The sequence below is a fragment of the Alligator mississippiensis genome, chromosome 1, assembly GCF_030867095.1.
Source record: "Alligator mississippiensis isolate rAllMis1 chromosome 1, rAllMis1, whole genome shotgun sequence".
NCBI lineage: Eukaryota > Metazoa > Chordata > Crocodylia > Alligatoridae > Alligator > Alligator mississippiensis.
Window position 1 is genome coordinate 30,776,304 of NC_081824.1, and position 12,198 is coordinate 30,788,501.

Consider the following 12,198-nt stretch of genomic DNA (forward strand, 5'->3'; position numbering starts at 1 on the left):
TTAACAATTTAATCAACATTAATTTAAATATGAAAGTGATCCCAAAAATTGGGCCCACTACTCCTGAATGACTACTAGGAATGCAAAACATTAATTTTACAATCTAAAGGTAGCTTAGCTCAACTTGACAGTACCTTTACTAATGATAACAAAACATAAGGAAGCTAATTAAATAAAAATAAAAATTACCTCCACACGAAAGATTCTGAGATCAAGTCCATACAATTTAATCTCCTCTGGAAAATACTGAAAAGCATTTATGTAAGGAATATGACCTTCAGCAACAAACCTGCAAGAGTCAAATCAACATTTAGTCTAAAAACATGTATACATTTTTTAATGTAGGCTTTTTAAAAATACAAAAGTCATAACACTTCCGAACTGAAATACTCAAGCAATTCCATCTGAGATTGTGTCTACAAAAGGCTACATTAATATTAAAATATTTAATATGTCTGATAGCATATTAAAACATAAGCTCAGATGTGATCCACAGCTAAAGTCGGGGTATAATATTTACAGTATGTTTATGTTTGGCTTTCCTGGCACATTCTTCTACTACTCAATTTCTGGAAATGGGTAAGATATATAGACTGACCACATTTTTAACATTGACTTAAGCAATTAAACACACAGTACTCTGTGTATTACAAAGTTCTGTCCACAGAAGTGTGCAGTTTTGCTCTCCAAATCCATTAGAAGCTTAATACATTGTTTTCATGTGGATCGGTTAGGATTTTATGCAGAGTTTAAAAAAAAACAACCCCCACCCCAAATTTCCATAGCAAATAATTCATAAGCGTGCTCAGAATCACTCTCAGCTTATACATATGTCAAACCTCTAGACAATTACATATTTTATATATATTTATAAAACATCTAAACAACAAACAGCATTTTACATTTTTTAAAGGTTTTTGTGCAGCTGTAACAACATTTTTGCATCGTTTAGTATCTAGATCAGGGCTGTCCAACTTCAAAGCAGCCGGGGCCCACATATCCCATGGGTCGCACTGGCAAGGGCCACGCAGAGCAAGAAGCATTAGTGGGGCCATGGGCTCCCCAAGGTGCCTCAACTTCAGCTTCCTGTGTGCTCTCCTGTGACACCATGACACACAGGCTCTCTAGGATACTGGTCTCCGTGGAACCACAGGCTGCACTATGCCATACTTCTCCACTCCCTGGGGTGGGAGTATGCAGCAGAAGCCAGGGAGGGAGTCCTGAGACCTTGGCTGCTGTTGCTACAGCAAGAGCAACAAAGGCAACTGACCAGGTGGGAGTGTGGGGGCTGCGTGTTAACCCCTTATGGGTTGCATGCAGCCCACAAGATGCCAGTTTAACAGCCGTGATCTAGATCATGGGTTCTAATCTAGACGGTGTTGCTGGGCACATAAGTTCATTATTCAACAGTTTACATGACGTTGACAGTAGTCAGTCTAGCACTTGCCAAGTGGTCACACTGCAAGAGCCACCATCTTGCAAGAGCCACCAATGTGCACAATTTACCACCATCTTGCACCTCCAGTTGATATTAGAAATGGAAAAACCAAGGATCAAAGGGGATCAAATGAGGACCTGGACCCACAATATGTTTACATAGTCATAGTGACATATGCTAATGCCATTAGGAAGTTTATGGTTTTTTTTTCCCAATCAGGATGGACAATCACTCCCCCCAGCTCCTCAGGAGAACTGATTTAAACAAGTGTATGATATGCCTTAATTATATTTCCAGGGGACAAGAGACCCACTTAAACATAATTTTAAAAAATATCTCATGCTAAACTTGCTTTGACTAGGTCAAATTACATTACAATTAAAACAAATGAAAGAAAGAAGAAATGTGTAACCCTGATATTGGGGCACCCTTTAAAAATTGGCACTCCTAACAGTTAGATTAAGACCTTTGTTTTCTATTCTAAGGAGTACCACAGAAATTCCAATGTTGTATCTGATATAATCCTTTACTCCCAAAGAGCCCAGGTTTGGAATTTTTTAAAGCACATATATTTTAGTTCACCTGCTCCCAATTTAACGGGAAATGCTAAATGTTCAAACGCTGCCATATGACAAAGACAAATGGGGGAAGACAGTTTGTACTCATGTAAAATTTAGCTGTTACTTGAAAGGTTCAGTTCAAGTATGGCTAAGCCCAATGCCTCCTGAATACTATAAGAAAACTGTATATCAAAGCCATTCAGCACAGCTACAAAATAGTAACGAGTTTGGTCTTGCCAGCTCTGCTATGTTTAACCTAGTTTGAACTGTATTATAATGCACTGGTTTACAGCCCTGTGAAATCTACTAGGCTGAAACTTAATCTGTTAACAGTATTTTTGTATGCTGAAAAGAATACAAAATATGGACAGCAAACTGAATATTACTAACACTAGAAAAAATTAGGGTGCTATTTGGGACATACTGGTAAGTACAAATAGTCTGAACGTTATTTTTAAACAAAATGTCCCTTTAAGATGAGCTAATTGCAGGATTATGCATTGAATGTGCCAAATAGTAACAAGCTTGGTTTCTGGTGCTGTAAATCTTTTGAAAGATGGCTGGGTGCCGTGCTGTCATGCCTAATCACCAGGGAGGAGTAGGATTCAGCTGACTACAACTTCAAGGAAACACCAAAATGAGAAAAGGCTGCAGGCACATTTAGCACGTGACTATAATTCAACTTTGAAATATTCATGATGTTCCCATAAAAATTCAAGTGGTAAGGCAGGATACTTAACATTTTCTCTACTCAGTTTTCATCTCAATTTGATCCATCACTGAATTAATGTATCCATTTTATGGAATACAAAAATGAAAAGAAATGTATTTAGGTTGCAATGTCAAGAATTTAGTAAAAAAATACCAGACTTATGGCACTTAAATTCTGCTTTCTTCTGCAGGCAACTTGAACAACAAATATGGGGAGGAGCAGGGGAGGGGAAGGGGAAACAACATGCAGTGATCATGTAATTGAAAAACCAGGTAGGTTTGCAAGTGCAATCATACCATATGAAGTTTCCTAAGTTGAGTGCTTCTTGACTTCTGCAACCTGAACAAGATATTTCAACGTTTTTATATGAATGTTAGAGATTTAGACATCGTCAGGCTACGAAGCACCATCGGATTCTCTCGCCTGAATACCTGTACGCAGGTTAGGAAGTTTTACCAATTTACCCCTGTATCGTGCTCAATAACTTGTATTTAATTAAAGCATAACTTCTATGCAGTTGAACAGTATCTTTCAGAAAGATATTCTGGCTTGATCTGAAGAACTAGGAACACTGAGAATCCACCATTTCCCTTGGTAATTTGTTCAAGTGGTTCATCATTTTCATTATTAAAACATTAGCATTTTTATTTAAAACTTCTCTGGCTTCACTTTTGAGCCTTGGTTCTTGTTACACTTTTCTCTGCTAACCTGCAAAACATTAATGTACTTGGTATTCTCTCCCCATAAAGGTACTTATACTGTAATCAAGTGACATCCTAATCTTCTGTTCAATGAATGGATTGAGCTGTAAATTAGTCATTTCAAGACATACTCGTCATCTCAGGAATTGTTATTTATGGCTTCTTTCCCCAGGACCCTCTCCAATTCTTCAACATCTGTTTAAAATGTTGACATCACAACTGGATGCAGTATCCTAACATTTGTTTCTCTAATGCTTCGTACAAAGTTGTAAAAAAAATAAATCCCAGCGGCTATCACAGCTGGGTCCCAATGGAAACTGGCCCCAGCCACGCAGGCAGGGGTTGCTGGGAAATGGAGTCCACTGTGGCCAGATCCAGCCCACAGGCCAGACTTTGCCTACCCATGTTCTTATCCCTACTCAGTCTTCTCTCTCTCTTTTTTTTTTTCACATCAATCCTTTTATGTTCAGTTGCATGCCCCTTTCGCTCCCTACATTTTCAGAGTTTCCACTTCCAAGGATAAAGTCCCTCATTCTGTAGCCAGCATCTATGTTTCTTGTTCCTACTGCAGAAGTAACAATGGAGCTGTTTGAGATTCTTAAAAAAATAGTTACAAAAACCTTTTGGCTGTATTAAAATTGTACATTTTTTCCAACGTGTCCAGCTGAACAAACAATTCAGACTGCAGCAGGTAAATGCTTATTGTCATCCTGTAATTTACTCACCTGTCTTTGCATCATCCACAAGCTTTATCCACAGCAATTTTATATTTGCTTCCAGATCAGTGATGAAAACATTTAATAGAATTGAGCATAGTGCTGATCCCTGTGGAATCATGCTAGAAAACCCCACACAACATGGACAACTTCCACCAGCAATCACTTTGGAAAGCACCACTCAGATAGTTATTAATCTAGTTAATGTGCTTTCATATAACAGAGCACTATTTTTTTAATTGGAATATCGTGCCACACTAAGCCAAACGTTGTACATCAGGGGTCATCTACCTTTTAACAGTAGGCTACTACTTGTGACCCTGCTCCCCTGTGGGCCACCAATTCCCCCTCCCCTCCAAGCCCAGAACCATGCTGAAACAGACTGATGTCAAGCTAACCAACCAACAGTTATTCAAGTCATTTCACTTGCCCTTTTTGGAAGACTTACTCACCATTGGAACTCTTCCAATCGTTTAAAGTTTCCTGATTGTCCAAGATATATTTAAAAATTAATACCAGCAGGCCAAATCATCCTATACCATTTTTTTTTGTTAAGATTTTTGTTCATGGACTCTATTGCCTTAAGCCTTGCTAGCCATGTATTTCTCATATGTTTTCTATTTTATTTTATCAATTTGAGCACCTGACAATTCTCCCAACCTGGTCTGGAAACTTCCAAAATAGTAAGTGCTGGTCTTGCTGTTCAGGCAGTATCATAGACCATGCTTATTAATATGTTTTTTCTATTACATTTCACAAATTGCAATGTTCATAGTTGGCAACACTTAACTATTTATATCTCAGCAAAATCTGTAAGAAATGTTGAAGGACAAAGACAAGGTACTTCCTTACAAGTGAGACTTTTTCTGACTATAAATTTGAAAATCCTATTGCAAACAATGGTGCTGTTTGAGATTCTTAAAAAAACAGAAACAACCTTTTATCATGGAAATGCTGTAGCTAAGTGCCTACCATCATCCACTAGTTGGTAAGTAGGCAGTGGTCAGCAACAAATTAAAACTCACATTACTAACAACAGCAGCAAATATTTCACTAGAGACTTAATCATACCTTAAGAGATCCGACAAGGTCATTGGTTCTTTCAGCCAGAGTAATGCCATATAACAGAATGAAAGCGTCATTGGCATTGACATCCTCACGTTTTCTTTTCTCCTCTTACGTAAATATGAACTACCGTCAATCGACCCAGAGTGGACAGACATGGTTTCTTTTATTAATGGGGGGAAAAAAATCTATAGGTAATTTGACAAAATATATTATACTGAACATGTAAAAGATACAGAAAATATGACAAACTGACCGTCCAACAAGTTTATTTACCTAAAAGGGACATTTTTGAATCACCACTTTAGGCTAGTGTGTTAAATAGCTTAAATCTTAAAGTGCCTCTTTTTACTGTGACACAAGATGATGAAGACTCACTGAAGCAGTGCCACTGGTACTTATAAACTTTGTATCCTAATCTCTTATTAATCAAAGAGGCAAGTCTCCCATGAGCACCAGGAGGAAGTAAATTCTATATATAATAAAATGTTAACCTTGATAGGCTCTTTCTAGTGAGACCCATGTTTACTACTTAACTCTTATGTAGCACATGATTAATATTAACTAGTCTTGACAATTTCTCATGAGCCAAGAATATTATTTCCATTTTACAGACGAAGAAGCATCAAATAAAGGACAAATGATTTGTCCAAAGCTGCATGCATCAGAGCTGTGAATGATAAATCAGTTATTAGCTGCCAGATGCCTGTCTTTACCACTGGATTGTATTTTTTTCTCCAACTCAAGTCAATGTGCCTTTAAACCTCAAAGTAGCTAGGGCTTTAACAAGAGAACCAAGGTAAAGTATAAATGTATTTAAGCAGTGTAACACAGTTTAAAAATCTCTATATCTGAAAAATCTGCGCTTAGTGTCAAGACAAACATATAGTTTAAAAATATTAGAAGTGTAGCACTGATAAGAGTGGGTACAAGAATCAGATGCTAATAGAGCACAAGGTCTGAGGGATGGGGTGATTATATTCTTACTTCTTCAACACATCAGTCAAAAAAGGGAGATGGTGTAATAGCTGGGAAACTTAACAGTTCTCTCTGTTCTCTTTCAGCAGAGCGAACTGGTCTTTGATGCCACCTGCTGGTCTACAAATAACAGTCGCTGGCATTAAAAGTCCCCTGTAAGTGGATTAAGGAAACTGACTCTTCAACTCAGGCCTTATAAAAACTGGTGAAGTCAATGCAAGAGTTATCACAGTACTTGTGTAAATGAAAATCAGAGAATAAAATAAATAATCATAACTAATTCTTTCAGTCATCAGTTTCACCTTTTGCTTACATAGGTTAGGGTTAAACGAAGCCTCATGGTTAATGTTTCATTGTTATCTTGATATTCAGCTTGACTTAAATATATGTACTCCTAATGGTGACATAGCACCTTCTATTATATTTCTTCCAGGAAGAGAGGGAGAAAAGTCTATGATGGAACTTTTTTCTTTGTCTTCCAATGTGTTTTGTATGCCTGTTTAGCTTCTGTCTCTCCTCAGAGAAGAACCATGCCAACCACTTGCTGGTCTGTTAGAAATACTAATTGGAAGGATTTATGGCATGTGCACTGAATGAAAATATATAGTGAAGATTTCTAAGTGAACAGTCAGATTTTCAAAATTCACATTAACTGTGTCAAAAAGTGATTTTCCAAGTAGACATATTTGTTCCTACCTGAGGTCTTGTCAACTGAAGAAATCTGTCCAAAGCTGCGTTCTGTCTGTACATCTATATCACTTCCAGAGAAAGATGACAAGTCAAAAGAACTAACTCTCTCTGGCTCACTATCCACATCAGTAGCACTGTCAGATACCTGTTTTTGTAAATAAATCACAGAATTATCTGAAGTTAGTTAAAATATATGGCCCTGACTTGTAAAAGCAAAGTTAATATATTGGCTGGTAAACATGGGATCATAGTCTGTGTGAGATCTTTTAACTTCAGATGGCTTCTCTGAACAGAAGACAAACGATTTGGCTTTCTCTTTACAGATAAAATAAAGAGACCTGCATGCCTAAAAAGATAAACACCTACATACAGGCTGTATTACAGACCCCAGACCTTATTTAATATACCCATTTCTATGCCATTATGTCATTTTCAAAGCCGGGCCAATAGATAACATGTAGTTTGTGCTGCTTTAATAAAATGTGGTATTAAAAATTAACAATTTATCATCCATAAAACAGCATGTACTGTCTTAAAGCATCAAAATAGATTATTTAGAATCTCTTATGAGGACAGTCCTTATAGCAAGACATTAAAACAATGCATACACCTGACTGAACACCATTCCAAGATAAGAGAAACCATTTGCCTATCAACTTTGTAATTCACACTTACAACCAGTTCCTGGGGAGTGTCATTAACTGGTCTAGGGCAATATGCCTGTTTGCTCTTCTGAAGGTAACGTCTCCAAAAACTGCACAGAATTTCATCCTGATAAAAATAATAAGAGAGATTGATTAGTCTAAGCCTTATAAAATCATTATTTTTTTAAAAAGACATATTATTGATACAACTAAGAAGTTCTGAACAGTGTTCTGGGCCTGTTTCCACTAAAACATTAATTGGAAAATTAGAATTACTATTTGCTGTGTGTGGCAGGGGCAGTTGTGACACCCCCTGGTGGCCATGTGACTCCTGGCCAGCTCACTCTCTATTACAGCCCTCTCCGAATTGCTCTCCCACTATGCAGCCTTCTTACCAGAGGATGAATAAGGGAGGCTGCCCAAAGGCCTTAGAGTGAACCTTAGTCCATTTGTAGTACCACTAGATCTCACCTGGACCTTTTAGAGTCTTGATTCAACCCTTAGCTCAATGGGCCCTCCTAAGCTCAATGGGCCCTCCTGGCTGGCCTGTAGCCCTGCAGGGCACCTGTAGTTTCAAGGGCTACATAAGTATCTGTACCCCTCCAGGGAACCCATAGCCTTAAGGGCTCTGTTCCTCCCCTACACCATGTCCCAAGTCTTGCAAGCATTCTCTCTTTGATATTACTTATTTGTACACTCGGCCCCCTTGGACCTTTATATCCCCTGGTCCCACATACGGTCTCCCTCTGGGTTCTCAGACCCCCAGTCCCACACACACCCCCTCCTCTGGGCTCGTAGACCTCTGGTCCAGGTTTCAGCCTTTACCTAGGCTCCTAAACCAAGGGGCCCCCACTCTCAGTCTGTAGGCTCCTGGGTTACCAGTTCTCTAAGTAGGCCTTGAGCCTGCCCCAGCAGGGCACACGGGTAAACTACCAGCACAACTTCAATAAACAAGAAGCATCTCAGCCCTCAGGTACACACCTCAAACCCTCTATGAGTTTAACATAAAACAAAGGCCACTTGTCTATAAAACCCAGTCTTTCTCTGTCTAGGAAACTTGCCTCTAATCCCAGCCCTGCAGAGTTGTTTAGATCAGCATTTCTCAACCGGTTGGTCACAAGAATATATGAAAGGGTTGCAAACAAACTTTAAAAATGGATCAGCAAACATTAAAAATGGATTCCCCTTTAAAAGTAGAAAAATATGGAAAGCTATGGCTTTTTCCTTGCAGGCTGCCTGCTTGGGGCCCCTACTACCCTACACACCCACCCCTGCCCCACACACTGAGGGCTGGGGAGCAGCAGACCAGGAGTGAGGGGCACAGGATTGGGACTAGCCACTGATGTTTACAAATGGGTCCTGCTACAAAGAAGGTTGGGAACCACTGGCTTAGATAAATCCATGTCCAGTCAGGAGTCCTTCTGCTCTGTTGCCAGGAGCTCCTCACTTCATGGCTACCAGGGAGAGATTGCCTGAGCAGTGCAGGCTCTGGACTTATATAGCTCCTGCCTGAACCCTCTGGTCAGGTGAGTCTCTCATTAGCTCCCCTCTGCCACCTGCAAGCAGCAGGCACACCCCAGTGCCCTGCTACACTGTGCCCAGTATATTTATTTTCATAGATTTACCTCCTTTTCCTCCTCAGTAAGTTCTTATGATAAATTTATTCCATCTATCTTAGAATACCAATATTCGTGAAAAAAACAAGATCAACTGCTCATGCTCTTAGGTCTGTTTACCTTCATCCGTGGGCACACCCCTAATTTTTGCAGGGCTTCAGCTTGCTTCTTGAGTATGTACTGAAAGCCTTCACAAACGTACCATTCCCAGCCTTTATCTAAAGGATAACAAACAAAAATGGTTGTTTCTCTCCACACATACCCATTTAATACATTAACAACTTGATCTCTTACCGCAGGAACTAAAATATTGCTTTGATCAAGGAAACCCCACACATCCTGGGGCAAAACTCTACAAAGTACCTCAAATAACTCAAAGAAGGATAGTTTCTTAAATGACAAAAAAGCAACCAAATAACAACAGCTTTTCCACATATTTCTCAAGAATCAAATAGCTGTAGTAAAATGAGAGTTCTCTAATATTACAATACAAACGCCATGTTGATATGTTAGCTGATGAGATGTTTGAAACAAAACAAAACATAGTAGTCAGGGAAAAGGAAGCATGCTTGTTTCTTTCCCATTACCAGCCTGAAAAACTAGAACTCATTTCAACAGCAAAGGGATGAGAAAGCAGCATACCCTCCATTTTATTTTCTGTCTCTTTCATAGAATCCTGGAGATTTTAATTTAAGAGACCTTGCCAGACATTCAGACCATCCTGTAAAGATCAGTGTTAGCTGAAAAAGGGGCAGAATCTGTTGCAATCTACTCATTATCTCGTGGTTCCAAATGTTACACAATTTTGCCCTTGCTTCTATTCATAATTCCTGCTCCTCCTGCTCTTTTCAAATTTTCCTACATTCATCTACATTCTTATTATTCCTATTCTCTAATTCATTGTCTCTCCCAATGTAAAGCAATGTAACAAAATGCCCTTCTTTCATTTATATTTCAAGTCTGCTGCAGTTTCAACAACTACCTTTACTTCTTGTCCTATCTTGTGTATGCACATTTTGTTCTTCTTTATTATACAAATTTCATACCAGGACTGAACCACTTCCAATATCCATATAAAGCACATGCACATGGGCCAATTATAGAAAAAAAACCTAATTTGCTCACGAACTACGTTGGTAACACTTAAAATTAGTATATTGTTATCCTGAAAAACTGAAAATCTAGAAAGATGTGTTACACGAAATGTAGAAATAATATATGATGAAATCTTCATACCAATTTTTTTCCTCTTTCTTAATCCTTTGGAGATTGACTGGATCTTGGTATTAGGAATAACATCAGAAACTAAAACCTCTTTAGTTCTCTGCAAAATAAAAAGGGAGGTTAGTAAGAAAACAGCAATATCTAATTTGTATGGGCTACCTGAGCCAGAACATTTAGTGCAAGAACCCTCACTGCCAGCAGAACTGATTCTTTTCCTCTATTCAGCACTGGCAAGGCCACATCTGGAGTACTGTGTCTAGTTTTGAGCCCCGCATTACAGAAAGGTGTGGACAAAAAGATAAGGGAGCTGGGGCATGACATATGAGGAGGGGCTGAAGGAAATGACCTTATTTTGTCTGGAAAAGAGAAGACTGAAAGGGGATTTAATAACAGCCTTCAACTACCTGAACAGTGGTTACAATAAAGATGCAACTGGACTGTTCTCAGTGGTGGCAGATAAACAAAACAAGAAGAAATGTTATCAAGTTGCAGCAAGGGAAGTTTAGGTTAGATATTAGGAAGAAATTTTTCACTAGAAGGTAGTAAAGCACTAGAACAGGCTACCCAGAGAGGGGGTGGAATCTCCATCCTTGGAGGTTTTTAAGACCTGGCTAGGCAAAGCCTTGGGTGGGATGATATAGTTGGAGATGGTCCTACTTTTAGCAGTGGGTTGGTCACTAGATGACCTCCTGAGGTATCTTCCAACCCTAATTTTCTATGATTCTATGATTTGCATCATTTCACCTAATTAAAGAAAAGAATAAGCTAGAAATAAGTATAAATCTTAAAACTGAAGAATGACAAACAGGAAACTATGACTGTATATGGATGATGCAACTAATCATGTCTATACTGTATATCATATAGTGTAGAGATACTTAACTATGTTCTAAATGAGACACTCAAGTCCTGGAAGCAATCTAGCCACAATACCATGGCACCTTTTGCTCACCTCTCTCTCACTGTTTGGGGGTGCAGCATTTTTTAACAGCAAAATTTAGCCATAGAATTAAAAGATCCATAATGTTGTCTGCAACTTGTAGTAATCCAAATGAAAATTCACTAGTTTTAAGTGGTGGAGAGGAGTGGAGAGTTTATTTACTTACCTCTATAACATTGTGACAAGATTTGCAATAAAATTTGCCTTCGTCGGTAAGACCCCAGTTTACATCAGAACATTGTACACAGGGCTCATTGTAATCTCTCTAAAAGAAAAAAAAGTAGACTGTATTTGACTTCCATATGTAGTAAATAAGACAAGTAAGTTTTCACTTACTACTGAGCTATCAAGCAACAATGAGCATTAAAATATTGATGGAACAAAATGCAGTTAAAACATTTTCTCCCAGAGATTCTTAACCACGGTACCATAGGACACTGCAGAAGAAGAAATTATCCAAAACTAGACCGTGTTAAGCATGAGTTAAACAGCAACTACAGATTATTATCCCATTACCTGAATTAGCTTTTGTGACACCTTTATTCCTAGAAGTTCTTTTCTTGTATACCTCATAGCCCTTCCCCTACCCTCTCCCTCCTGCTTCTTTACCTGTTGTATTCTAATCACCCATTCCACTTTATACACTGTCCCATGCTGTCCTTTCATACTGCCTGATGAACATGACTATGGACTCACAAAGCTTGTGGGGTGTGTGTTGGTCTACCTTGGTTAGTCTGTAAGGTACAAATCTATACTGCCTTCTGACTGACTTCAGACTGAAGCAGGGTAGATTTATACCTTACAAACAAACCAAAGTAGATATATAAGTATAGTTTTTGTGAGCAAAAAATTGCAGACCAAATCATCCATAAATGTATGTGTCTGTGTATATATATTTATCCACTATGGGTACA

At 38.6% G+C, this 12,198-nt stretch overlaps 1 protein-coding gene across 1 annotated transcript in view; it reads right to left on the reverse strand.

Moving 5' to 3' along the window:
• Positions 1 to 12,198, reverse strand: part of TAF1B (TATA-box binding protein associated factor, RNA polymerase I subunit B) — a 55,325-nt gene that overhangs the window by 39,921 nt on the left and 3,206 nt on the right. The window contains exons 2-8 of the mRNA XM_006266288.4: positions 11,451 to 11,549; positions 10,357 to 10,444; positions 9,241 to 9,338; positions 7,536 to 7,631; positions 6,867 to 7,005; positions 5,199 to 5,355; positions 190 to 289 (exon numbers count right to left, since the gene is read on the reverse strand). Coding sequence (XP_006266350.2) covers positions 190 to 289; positions 5,199 to 5,355; positions 6,867 to 7,005; positions 7,536 to 7,631; positions 9,241 to 9,338; positions 10,357 to 10,444; positions 11,451 to 11,549 — 777 coding nt within the window. The remainder of the gene's footprint in view (positions 1 to 189; positions 290 to 5,198; positions 5,356 to 6,866; positions 7,006 to 7,535; positions 7,632 to 9,240; positions 9,339 to 10,356; positions 10,445 to 11,450; positions 11,550 to 12,198) is intronic.